Source organism: Microcaecilia unicolor, chromosome 1, assembly GCF_901765095.1.
Source record: "Microcaecilia unicolor chromosome 1, aMicUni1.1, whole genome shotgun sequence".
Classification (NCBI taxonomy): Eukaryota; Metazoa; Chordata; class Amphibia; order Gymnophiona; family Siphonopidae; genus Microcaecilia; species Microcaecilia unicolor.
Genome location: NC_044031.1, coordinates 125,089,849 through 125,103,895, shown reverse-complemented (window position 1 = coordinate 125,103,895; position 14,047 = coordinate 125,089,849). Strand labels below are relative to the sequence as shown.

Sequence of the window (14,047 nt, the reverse complement as noted above, 5' to 3'; positions counted from 1 at the left end):
CTATAGTTTCCAGCAATGATTCAGTACTTGAGCCGTTATCTATATATGTTGATACTTTCCTGCGTCCCTTTGTGCAACAATCTAAATCATATATAAAAGATACCACAGATTTTTTTAAACATCTACAGACTATCCAAAACCCTGATAAAGATTGGCTCTTGGTAACAATGGATCTAACTAGTCTATACACTGTTATTCCACAAGATGAAGCACTACTTGTTTTAGAAGGAGTATTAAAGCAGAGGGCTGATTGTATGGTACCCCCTACTTTTATTCTGGAATTAGCCTCATTAGCTTTAAAAAAATAATTTTTTTCAGTTTGAGGGAAGGCTCTTTAAGCAAGTATCCGGGGTTGTGATGGGGGTTACCTTTGCACCCTCGGTAGCAAATCTGTTTGTTGCAGATTTTGAGGAAAGATATGTCTATGTCTCACCAGGTTTGCCAAAATCAAGCTTTGGTTAAGATTCATAGACATATTTTTTGTCTATGGATGGATCCCGAGAAGAACTTGAGGATTTTGTTATATTTTTGAATCAATGTCATCCTGCTCTGAAATTCACCATACAATATGATAAACATACAGTGTCATTTTAGATGTTTTGGTTAATAAAGTGGATATAGGGTTTCACACTACCATTTTCAGAAAGGGAAAACACTTTATTATATTATGACAGCTGTCATCCTAAAAAATTGAAAGACAGCTTATCTTTTTCTCAATTTTTACGCTATAGGTGTATATGTTCAGATTTATCAGAGTATAAAAGTAAGGCAAAAGATTTAAGTAGTAGATTGAAAGAAAGAGGATATCCTAAAAAAGTGATACAATCAGCTTATAGAAGAGCTAAATATAATAATTGTGATTATCTTCTGGAGCCTAAAAAGATTATTGATGAAGGGGAACAAGATGTCATGACCTGTGTGCTACGCCATTCCACTATGGTGAATAGAGTCGTTGCAGTGATTAGATCCCATTGGCATGTTATCCAGACTTTGCCTGAGTTTGAGAATAGTACATTAAGACTGGCTTATAGGAGGGGCCGCAATCTGAAAGAAATTTTGGCCCCTTCAGCATTAAGACAACCGACATACAGTCAGAAAGTCAAGTTGGTCACAAAAAATGTGGAGGATGTAATATGTGTGACATTATGCTTGAAATTAAGGAATTTATAGATCCCCAGTCTAAGAAAAAATATAGTTTGCGACAAAGTACTTCATGCTTGTCTGATTGGGTGGTCTACTGCATAATTTGTAGTTGCAATAAACTTTATATTGGACAAACGTCAAGAAGACTTTCTACGAGGTTGATTGAACATAAAAGTGATATTAACATCAACAAAACAATGGCACCTCTAGCAGCTCACTGTAATAAGGAAGAACACTCTTTGAGAGCTTAAGGTGCTTTGTACTGCAACAGTTAAGATGGCAGACTGGAGGAGGGGATAGGAAACTTTTTTGTTGAGACAAGAACAACGTTGGATTTTTCGTTTACATACATTATGTCCATTTGGTATGAAACCCAAGATCGAATGGAATAATTTTTTTTGATTAGTGCGTAACCATAAAATGACGTCATTTGACGAACATTTGAGATAGGAGGAGTTTATTAAGTCGGCGTCAAGAACGTACAACATATGCTACAAGAGGTCAAATTGATCCTGTTCTATTCTGGCAACAGTTCTATACAAACGAATGGACAGTACAAACTGAATCCAAAAAATACCTCCTAAATTGGGATAACAGATGCATGAGTATACTAGACACAATCGCACCATTACAAACAGGAACCTCACGAAGACATAGCTCAATACCATGGTTTAACGAAGATCTGAAAAAACTAAAAACTCAAGTAAGGAGACTCAACGAGCATGGAATAAAATGAAAGATGAACGCACACTTAATGCATGGAAACAAATGCAAAGAAAATATAAATATACAATTAGACAAACCAAAAGGTCATACTACAAATCCAAAATAGGATCAGATTATAAAGATACACACAAATTATTCCAACTCGTGCACAAACTTCTTGACACTTCACCAGTTACTACAACTAGCACAGATTCCCGATCAGCAGATGATCTGGCTATTTACTTCAACGAGAAAATTATAAAACCTTACCACTCAACCCACAGACCATGAAATATTCATTAATTGTTTGGACCCAACCACCGATGGCTATCCAGCGGACCGAATCTGGACAAACGTTGTTCCACTGGAGGAGGAAACCATCACCCAAGTGAACAATAGATTTGCCAAGTCCCACTGCAAACTAGACTCATGTCCCAGTTATCTAATAAAGTGTGCCCCTCAACGTTTTATAACAGTCTCACCTCCTGCTTAAATTTCATGCTCCAACATGGATTCTTCCCAATAGATAAAGGTAATATTTTACTTACTCCACTACGTAAAGATCTAAAGAAAAAATTAAATAATAGAACTAACTACCGCCCGGTAACATCCATCCTCTTGTAGTTAAGATAATGGAAAATATAGTTACCAAACAACTTACCAATTACTTAAATAACTTCTCAATACTTCATACATCTCAATCAGGATTTGAGCTAACCATAGCACCGAAACAGTACTAATTAACTCTTATCTAAATTTAAACAAATAATCGCAGCTGGCAACTATGTCTCCTCTTACAATTTGACATGTCCAGCGCGTTCGATATGGTCAGCCATAATATACTATTGAAACATCCTAGAATATTTCGGCGTTGGAAGAAATGTACTGAAATGGATTAATGGCTTCCTAACTGCAAGAACATACCAAGTGATATCAAAGTTGGCTACATCATCACCTTGGAACGTGCATAGTTTGTATGGCAAGTTGGTAGTGCATTCCACAGTTGCATGCTTCTTATACTTATCCTATATTTCTGTACTTAAATGCAATAATACTCTGTATTTCTCATTCCGGAATGGCGATCACCATTATGGCATAATGTAAGCCACATTGAGCCTGCAAATAGGTGGTAAATGTGGGATACAAATGCTGCAAATAATAATAATAATAATAATAAATTTAGGTGCAACCATTTATAGCAGGTCAATTGTAGGTATAAATGGGTATTTCTAACTGTGACATACAATGCGTGTAACTTATAGTATTCCATAAGTTGTGTATGTAATTTGGAGACACCCATGCCCTTCCCATGTTCTGCCCTTCTGTATACCCCTTTGCTGTTACACACTGTAGCACTTCCACACTAACATAATTAACATTTAGTACACATATGTACAGAAGTGCGCTTTTCTGTGCACTTACGTATGGAATGCACATGTGACTGCATGTGCCCAGTTATAGAATTGTCTTTCATATGTGTAAAGGGGAAAAGGATAGTGATAGGAGTTCACTACCATCCACCTGGCCAGGATGAAGAGACAGATATAGAAATGTTATCAGAAATTAGGGAGGCTATCAAACTGGAGAACAAGGTAATAATGGCTAATTTCAATTACCCCGATATTGACGCGATAAATGTAACATCAGTGTATGCTAGAGAGTTGAAATTCCTTGATGGAATTAAGGACTGCTTTATGGAGAAGCTGGTTCAGGAGCCAACAAGAGGAGGAACAATTCTAGACCTAGTCCTTAGTGGAGCGAATGATTTGGTGTAGAAGGTAATGGTGCTGGGGCCTCTTGATAACAGTGATCGTAACGTGATGAGATTTGATAAAAGCTCTGGAGTAATTATACACAGGAAATCCAATACGTTATCATTTAACATTCAAAAAGGAGACTGATAAAATGAGAAGAGTGGTGAAAAAAAAAACTTAGAGAAGCAGCTGCGAAGGTCAAAAATTTACATCAGGCGTGGATGCTGTTCAAAAATACCATCCTGGAAGCTCAGGCTAAATATATTCTGTGTGTTAAAAAAGGAGGAAGGAAGACCAAACAAAAGCTGGCATGATTAAAAAGTGAGGTAAAGGAAGCTATTAGAGCTAAAAGAAAATCCTTCAGAATATGGAAGAAGGATCCAACTAAAAATAATAGGAAGCTGCATAAAGAATGGCAAATCAAATGCAAAGCGCTGATAAGGAAGGCAAAGAGAGACTTTGAAAGGAAGATTGCGTTGGAGGCAAAAACGCATAGTAAAAACTTTTTTAGGTGTATTAAAAGCAAGAATCCGGCAAAATAATCGGTTGAACCTATACCGCTACCGAGGGGTAAAAGGGGCACACAGGGAAGACAAGGCCATAGTGGAGAGATTAAATGAATTTTTGCTTCCATCTTCATCAAGGAAGATGTGGGAGAGAGATCGTGGCAGAAATGGTTTTCAATGCTGACGAGTCAGAGAAATTGAATCAAATCTCTGCAAACCTGGAGGATGTGATGGGGCAATTTGACAAATTGAGAAATAGCAAATCGCCAGGACCAGATAATTTACATCCCAGAGTACTGATAGAATTGAAAAATGAACATGCAGAACTGTTGTTAGTGATATGTAATTTATGTTTAAAATCAAGCATGGTACCCGAATATTTGAGGGTGGCCATTGTAACGCTGATTTTTAAAAGGGTTCCAGAGGTGATCCGGGAAATTATAGACCAGTGAGCCTGACATCGTGCCGGGCAAAATGGTAGAGACTATTATAAAGAACAAAATTACAGAGCATATTCAAAACATGGATTAATGAGACAAAGCCAACATGGATTTAGTGAAAGGAAATCTTTCCTCACCAATCTACTACATTTCTTTGAAGGGGTGAACAAACATGTGGATAAAGGTGAGCCAGTTAATATTGTGTATCTGGATTTTCAGAAGGCGTTTGACAAAGTACCTCATGAAAGACTCCAGAGGAAATTGGACAGTCATGGGATAGGAGGTAGTGTTCTATTGTGATTAAAATCTGGTTAAAGGATAGAAAACAGAGAGTAGGGTTAAATGGTCAGTATTCCCATTGGAGAAGGATAGATAGTGGGGTTCCGCAATGGTTTGTGTTGGGACCGCTGCTTTAGATGATCTAGAGATGGGAATAACTAGTGAGGTAATTAAATTAAGTTATTCAAAGTTGTTAAAAATTGTAAGAGGAGACTGGGTATCCAAATGGCAGATGATGTTTAATGTGAGCAAGTGCAAAGTGATGCATGTGGGTCAGAGGAACCTGAACTGTAGCTACATGATGCTAGGTTCCTTGTTAGGAGTCACTGACCAGCAAAGGGATCTAGGAGTCATTGTTGATGATTCTTTGAAATCTTCTGCTCAGTGTACTGCAGCTGCAAAGAAAGCATATAGAATGGAATGTTAGATATTATTAAGAAAGGAATGGAAAATAAAAATGAGAATGTTATAATGACTTTGTGTTGCTCCATTGTACGACCACACCTTGAATAATGAATAGAGTGGAACGGGGTAGACGTGAATAGCTTGTTTACTCTTTCCAAAAATACTAGGACTAGGGGACATGCAAAGAAGCTACAAAGTAGTAAATTTAAAACAAATCAGAGAAAAATATTTCTTTCATTCAACATATAATTAAACTGCGGAATTCGTTGCCAGAGAATGCACATGGTAAAAGTAGTTAGCTTAGCGTGGTTTAAAAAATGTTGGGGTAGCTTCCTAAAAGAAAAGGTCTATAAGCCATTATTAAAATGGACATTGGGAAAAATCCACTGATTATTTCTAGAATAAGCAGCATACAATGTATTGTACTGTTTAGGATCTTGCCAGGTAGTTGTGACCTGGATTGGCCGCTGTTGGAAACAGTATACTGACTTGGTGGACCTTTAGTCTGTCCCAGTGTGGCAACACTTATGTACTTATGGTGCTATTAACTGCATCGCAGATGATGCATATGCACTTCATGCTACCTCAAAGGTGGTATTATCTGCTCCACATTAGCTTTCTATTACAGCTAATCATGTGATACCATACCAAATTATTGAGTGTAAGGGGCAGTCTCTGCCCATTTCCCAACCCATTCCACATTTATTAATGCAGGGAATTGATGTTACCCTAATAGATAATTTTATAAAGCTTATTCTACTTGCTAAGCCTGGGTTACATGCAGTAAAAGGCTTTTATAAAATTGGCACTACTGCATATGTGTAAAAGTAGACCACATGCAAAGTGTATGCATGAAGATGTTCCTAGGGAGTGCAGTTTGGGTAGACCAGAAGGAACGTTGCAATGTATATACATATGTATAAAACATGCATGTACTCGTTAGAGTATAGGCATAATTTTTTACATTGGCATTTGAGCACTTCTGGTGCTGGATCTAGGTTCCTGTTTTATAAGGTACATAGGTACCTATGTAGTTTTTATGAAATAAACAAAAGTAGGCACCAATTAAGACTTCTCACGTAGACATCCTGTTATAAATTACCCCTAAATGTCAAGCTGCTGCATTAACTGTTAGCATGGTTGTGTACTGACTAATTTCTGTATTAGCTGCTAAACATATTTTAGTGAAAAAGAACCCATACTAACTGTTTTATTTTTATTTTTAACAGAGCTTTTAGGTATCACAGACAAGCAACTGTAGGTTTTCTAACTTTGATGGAATCTTTAAGATACTGTAAGGTAAGAGTGACTTTTCCTAAATTTAATTCAAATTGTAATTTTCATTGTTCTATTTTGATGTGTTGATTGCCACTACAGAAAACTGAACAAAGCAAAGTGAATCAAGCCAAATAATACAACAAACATTCATAAAATAAAAATGATATATTATCCAGTATTTTAGTCTGCCAGATATGAATTGGACTATCCCAATACTTCTCACCTCTCTCCTGGAGGCACACCTTGCCGGTCAGATTTCTAGAATAATCACATTGAATATAAATGAGACAGCTTTGCAAATGATGGGTCACTGCTATATGCAGTTTTGTCTCATCCATGTTCATTGTGGTAATTCTGAAAACCCAAGTGGCAAGGTGTGGGCCTCCAGAAGAGGGATGAGAAAAATTGGTCTATCCTAGGTCTACAAAGATGTTGAGAGATCATGGATTCCTTTCAAGGGGCCCTGCTGAAGCAAGGGAGGGAAGGGATGATGCTGAGGCAAATGAAGGGAACGGATGATGCTGAATCTAGTAACTCACAGATGTAGACTGTGTCTAATATCCGAGTAGGGACCAACCTAGACAGGGTATGATTTGATTTAAAAACTCTACCAGAATCTAGACACACCAGACTCAGAAGTTCTGGACTTCAAAACATGCTGACCTCAGTAAAATGGTGAAGTTCTTGAGGAGGAGCTGACAGGGTGGGTGGAGATAAGGGAAATAGAACAGTAGTCTAAATTGAAAGATGCTATAGAAAGGGCTATGATCTTTATAAGGAAAGTAACTAAGGCAAAGGGAAAAGAAAACCATTATGGTTTTCCAAGGAGATAGTTGATTCAAATAGGGACAAAAAGATTAGCTTTAACAAAGTATTTAAAAAAACTACAGAAGGAGGAGGACAAAAAAAAGAATAGAAGGCAAAGCTGAGAGAAGTAGAGAAATATCAGGAAAATAAAAGCAAGAGCAGAAGAAAAGATTGCCAAAGATATTAAATAAGGTCACAAGACTTCTGGGTATTCCATTTCACTTCTGTTATGATGATATTCTACTACTGTTTCCTACAAATCCATTTAATCCTAATATTCCTCTACAAAATTGCTTTGATGTAGTATCAAACTGGCTTTCCAATCACAAATTAGTTCTAAACACTACTCTGAACCTTTTCAGTTCTCCTATTCAGCCAGTTAACTCCTTCTGGTACCTAGTAGTCATTCTAGATCCCCACCTCATCTTTTCCCTGCAGGTTTCAAATTTGTGTAAGACCACATTTCTTATTCTTCAACATCTATGCTCAGTGCATCACTTTTTTTGATCAGGACACATTTCACTCTCTTGTTCTTTCTCTATTAATCACTAGGCTTGAGAACTGCAGTATCTGCTTAGAATGTTCACATGCCAGTTTGAAAAAAAAAATTAGGTCCATTCAAAACACAGCCATTAAACTAATTTGTCATGTGAAAAAAATTGATCATGGTGTCCCCATTGTTTAAGAAGTTTCATTGGGTCCCAGTTGAGCAATGAATACTACACAGATTGCTTACACTTGCTTTTAAGGCTCATCAGCTCAGGCGTCTCCATTATTTGGCAGCCTGGCTGTCCCTTATTCCCCTACTTGACTTCTCTGTTCAATAAATGACCATCGTCTAGTTCTACCAAACCCCAAATCGGCACACCTGGAATTCACTAGATACCACACTTTTTGTGTTTTGCTGCAGCACATTTTATTGGAATTCTCTCCCTCTCATTATCCATGCTGAACTATCATTTAAAAATGTCAAATCTGCAATATAAACTGTTTTTTTTTCAACACGTATTTAGTGTTATCTAGCTGGTTCAAGGAGGAGTTACACCTTTCTCTCTGTTTGTATGTTTTATATTCTGTGCTCCTGACCCTCCCTTCCCTTTCCTCTCCTCTCCTTCCCTCCCTGGTCCCTACTGTTACCTCTCCATCATCTCTCTCTCTCTCTCTTTCTACCTTCTTTAGACATTAGATTGGTTTCTATACCACCTTTTCTGAGTAGATCAAAGTGGTGTACAAGCTAAAAGCAAGTTAAGAAAGGAACGTCATTTGTAAAAAGGAAAGAGACGAGGACAAAAGGCATCCATTCAATAAGTAAATTCAAATAGTTTATACAACATAAAATAAATCCATGAACTCATTAGAGGCCATTGGTCATCTCATCACAGCCTATCCCTGTTCTAGGAAAAGGGTCAGATTTATGATGATTAATAGGCTTGTTCAAACAAGTATGTGTTTAAGGCGATTTCAAATGCCTTAAAAACTAATAACCCCCTTATCAATTGGGGGATAGAATTCCATAGAGACGGGGCCAAGAAAAAAAATGCAGAATGTCTAGTTGATTCGGAATGGGCTAATTTGGGTGATGGGAGCACTTGGTATACAGAAACAGTTCTTTTCTATATGATATTGTAGTTCCTTTCCCACTTTTAATTTTTTAGTCTGTACACCACCCAGATCTGCCAGTTAGCTTGGGAGGTATAGCAAGTTTTTAATAAACTATATAAAAAATGAATCCAGTCTAGAATCTTCCCATGATCTCCTAAGACACTTTTCATCAAAAGATAGTGATTTATAGTATCAAACAATACTGTTAAATCAAGCAAGATAGCAGAACATCATTACCCTTATCCAAGGGAAACCTAATATTAGAACTAAGGACACTAACATTGTTTCTGTTCATGATTTTCTGACAACTAAGTGCTTTATGTTCTGGATAGTTCTACATGATCTAATAATTGGAGATCTACAAATTTTACAATAAGGTTACAAATGGCAATTTGGAGACTGGATGATAAGAAATGAGAGATCCTTTATCTACATTTCCTCCTTTTAAAATAGATTACACAACAGTGTGTTTTTAACATTTTAGGTAACATACCCTATGAGTAACCACTTAGTAATGAAGCTACCCAACGTTTTCCCTCTTTCAGGAACCCCATAGGAACTGGATCAGATTGACATGAGATGACTTTTATGCCTGCCAACATTTCTTTGACTTCAGCTATTGTTGCCAATGTGAACTCTTCTTATTTGCTTTCTTTCTTGTCTGTCTCAGAACTGCCAATAATAAACTGCTTCTTAACCTGTGGCAATGTTGTTATCGAGTTGTTTTGATAAAGTAAAGGGAGAGGAAGAAGGGTGTTATGTTTTTTTTCACGTTTCTGTAGAGTTTGCAAACTATTGGTTAGATTCCTATCTAGAATTGAGGAACCCTAAATAAAAAGTGTGTTCCATTCCATAAATGTTCTAATATCCTTGATCTTAGGGCTTTATGAATCTGTAGAAAGATGAAAAGATCAAATCCACCTTTCAGGTTCAAGCCAGAGGCATTTGTAAAATTTTAAAATTGCAAATAAATGTTTTTGCCTGTGGTCCTCAGTATTCAATGGCTCAGTAATTATTTTTTTGGCCTGCATAATTATTCTTCTGTAGACTCTGACAGTTGTATTTACTCTTTCCAAAAATACTAGAGCTAGGGGGCATGAAATGATGCTACAAAGTAATAAATGTAAAATGAATTGGAGAAAATACTTCTTCACTCAACATGTAATTAAGCTCTAGAATTTGTTGCCAGAGAATGAAGTAAAAGCAGTTAGCTTTGCAGGGTTTAAAAAGGTTTGGATAACTTCCTAAAAGAAAAGTCCAACACATATGTGAAGAGGTATCCAATTCTCAACATAATTTGCCCCTGTATGGGCGAAACACGGCCTGTGTCTGGCATTGTTCGTTGAATAAATTCATCTTCATATAGATTTCTTCATCTGTTCTACTTTTTGTGTCACCATCTTGGATCTTGCAAATAGACTGCCCTGTTGTTTTTGAGATGGTTCAGTAATTTGAGACTATTTGTGGATCCTTTCAATGTTAGATAGAGATCCAGTCAGAATAAGGTAATAAATAGCACCTTGTTTTCCCTTTGTTTTATTTCTTCCTTTTTTTTTTAAATTAGACTACCTTGATACATTTATTGACAAGCTTTCTTGCTCCCTCCAAATAATCATAAAGTTGACCAGTAACCATCTTCTCTATGATCTTAACCAGGAGTGGGAATTTAATACTGACTGAAGGAGGGGTTTTTTTAAAAATTGGTATCCATGCTGAGTTTTTAAGGCTAAGCGCTGCGTACGTCCGGTAGCGCTATAGAAATGATAAGTAGTAGTAGTATTAGAGAAGACAGCATAAATAGTAGTAAGAATATTCATTAGATCACTGAAGACCACTTCATCCACTCTCTTAATGAGCTGAGTATGCAAGATGAAGAATGTATTTTGGCTAGAAGGCTTAAAAAACATCCTCTCCTACTCAAAATTAAGGGTCCCTCTACTAAGGCGCACTAGTGGATTTAGCGTGCACTAACAATTAGTGCGCTAAACACTAAGACACCCATATGATTATACCCCAAGATTCTATATATCGTGCTGAGATTACCGCATGGAATCCATAACAATGCACATAACTTAGTTAACATTCAATCAGCACTGGTAATTGAATGTTAACCAATTATCAGTACTAATTGGCATTAATTAGAATTTACGTGCACTACTCGCTAAGCATGTTCTGTAACGTGGTGTATGTAAATATAAGTTGAAAAGTGAGCGTGGTTATGTGCGTGGAATGGGCAGGTCATGGACATTTCTAAAATCTATTCACGTTGTTATAGACTAAAACCACTTTGCGCCTAATTTAGGCATTGAGATTTATAATTTAGCATAATTGGCTGCGACTAAATTTAGTCATATGGACCAACAGCATATTCTATAAACTGAGTAGAAATTTAGGCTTATTCTATAAAGTACTCCTAAGCAAATTTCATTTGGACGCCAAATGTTTAGGAGTGATACATAGAATCTAGTCCATAACGGGCATCTTGAAGTTTAGTGCATGGTAAATCCACTAGCGCACCTTAGTAAAAGGGGCCCTTAGTAACTTCTTATCGCAGCCTGCGCCAGTCTCCACTAGATCAAGATCATGTTAAATGGGGCAAATAACATCAGAGCATGTCTTCTCTAACTCAGAAATTTTGTGGTCAAATAAAGCAGCTAGCTGCTTTCAGCCAGGGATAGAATTAACTGGTGAAACATATCCTCTATTCACAATATCTAGTTATAGCAAATGATACCGTTATGACTTTAGAATGCCAGGGTCAGGAACTCACTGTATATTTCCCTAGGAGGAACAGATTTCATACAGTACCTCAAATTCTAAAATATATGCTGCACAGAATAGCATTGAGTATATAATTAAAATAGACAAGTTGGAGTGTTCTGGCTTCTGACTTGCTTTAAATATTTTGTTTGCTTATTAACAGCACATGTATTTTGTGTTACCATTGCTGAGAGGTTTCTGCACTTCTTTTATTCTTCACCCCTGCACTTGCATAGCTGAATTAAGAGGAATAAGTCTATCCAAGCATAGTATAAGGAGAAGAGCAGTTAAGCAAGGAAATGGTTCTTAATCCATTTGTGTAGTTTTATAGCACATTCTTGAAAGGCACATTTCTAATTTTATGAAAAATTGAACACAGCCCTGGTGCCAACTTTTAAATGGTAGTTCCCTACTATAAGCAAAAATCTTAATGTAACTTGTTTGTAGTTTATCTTCATACAAACTGCACTGAAATAGTAACTGACTTTTAAATATCATAACTGCCAAGATGTTGCTGCTTGCAATGTGTGGCATTATTCTTCCAAAGAAATTAACTTTTTTGTCTATTCTTTTAGTAAACACCCTACAGTACTGAGACAAATGAAAAATGATCTTGCAGAGCTATTGTTAGTAATATGTAATGTATCTTAAAAATTAAGCAGGGGTACCACAACATTTGAGGGTGGCCAATGTAATGCCAATTTTTTAAATGGTTTTAGAAGTGATCTGGGAAATTATAGACCAGTGAGCTTGACATCAGTGCTGGGCAAAATGGTAGAGACTATTATAAAGAACAAAATTACAGAGCATATACATAAGTATGGATTAATGAGACAAAGCCAACATGGATTTAATCGGGAAATCTTACATTTCTTTGAATGGGCGACTAAACATGTGGATAAAGGTGAACTGGTTGGCATTGTGTATCTGGATTTTCAAAAGGCATTTGACAAAGTATCTCATAAAAGATTCCAGAGGACATTAGAAAGTCATGGGATAGGAAGTAATGTCCTATTGTGGATTAAAAACTAGTTTAATGATTTTAAAAAACCAGACAGTACGATTAAAGTGGTCAGTATTCTCAATGGAGAAGGGTAGATAGTGGGATTCCCAAAGGGTATGGGCTGGGACTGCTGTTTTTAAACATATTTATAAATGCTCTAGAGATGGGACTAACTAGTGAGGTAATTAAATTTGCCAATTACACAAAGTTCTTCAAAGTGTTAAATCGCAAAAGGATTGTGAAAAATTGGAAGAGGACCTTATGAGACTGGGAGACTGGGCATCCAAATGGCAGATGATGTTTAATGTGAGCAAGTGCAAAATTATGCATGAGAGAAAGAGGAACCCAAACTGTAGCTACGTGATGCAAGGTTCCACATTAGGAGTTGCCGCCAAAGAAAAGGATCTACAAGTCATCGTTGATGATACGTTGAAACCCTGCTCAGTGTGCTGCAGCTAAGAAAGCAAATAGAATGTTAGGAATTAGGAAAGGAATGGAAAACAAAAATGAGAATGTTATAATGCCTTTGTATCGCTCCATGGTATGACTGCACCGTGAATACTGTGTGCAGTTCTGGTTACCACATCTCAAAAGATATAGCGGAATTACAAAAGGTACAGAGGAGGGTGACAAAAACAATAAAGAAAATGGGATGGTTTTTCTATCTCCCAAGATGGCGCTTTGACCGGACGCACCTGTGTTAGCTGCTGAGGTGACTCCGTTGCTCCTTTGCTGGTTTTGCTGCTTCTGTGGCCTCCTTGATGGGGAAACGGAGGGGGAAAGTTAAGGAGCGTTCCTCGGCTCCTGAGACGTCCTTGGCGTTATGGCAGACGACTCTTCAGTTTCCAAAGCAGCTACCGGGACCTCGGGGAGCTTCGATCCCCTCTGCCGCTCTCGACGCATCGGCGTCAATTGAAAGCGCCAACGGGGCTTCCCTGAGCCCTGATAGAGCGCATTGCTCCGCCTCAACCCGGAAGGGAATTGCTGGCAGCCCAAGCAGGGACGGAGAATGAAGGCGTTCAGCCCAACCTGCTCGAGGGAAGGCTCGCGGCGATAGAATATGAACCCAACCGAAAGAAGCACTTTTCCAATCAGCCTACAGGTACTTCCTTTAGAAATTGTTCTAAACTATCTCAAGTGGTGCTCAAATTCAACCCTCTCCTGGAATTTCTGCGTGGTTAGACCTGCAATAGTGACATTAGAGTCACTATGGGGACATGGTACATAATATTCAAATCTCTATGCAACCTATATTAAAAGAGAACACTGATAATATAAGAATTATTTCTGAAGCTGTGCTACTCCAAGCACAGGTATCTGCCACAGCAGGCCTCGAATTGGAAATTTGAATACTAAAATACAAGA

The 14,047-nt window shown here is 37.4% G+C and overlaps 1 protein-coding gene across 1 annotated transcript in view; it reads left to right on the top strand.

Annotated features, from left to right (window-relative positions):
- The window catches only part of MINDY3 (MINDY lysine 48 deubiquitinase 3), a 468,791-nt gene that overhangs the window by 233,887 nt on the left and 220,857 nt on the right, over positions 1-14,047 (top strand). Inside the window, exon 10 of the mRNA XM_030199997.1 lies at positions 6,471-6,531. Within this exon, the coding sequence (XP_030055857.1) occupies positions 6,471-6,531 (61 nt within the window). The remainder of the gene's footprint in view (positions 1-6,470; positions 6,532-14,047) is intronic.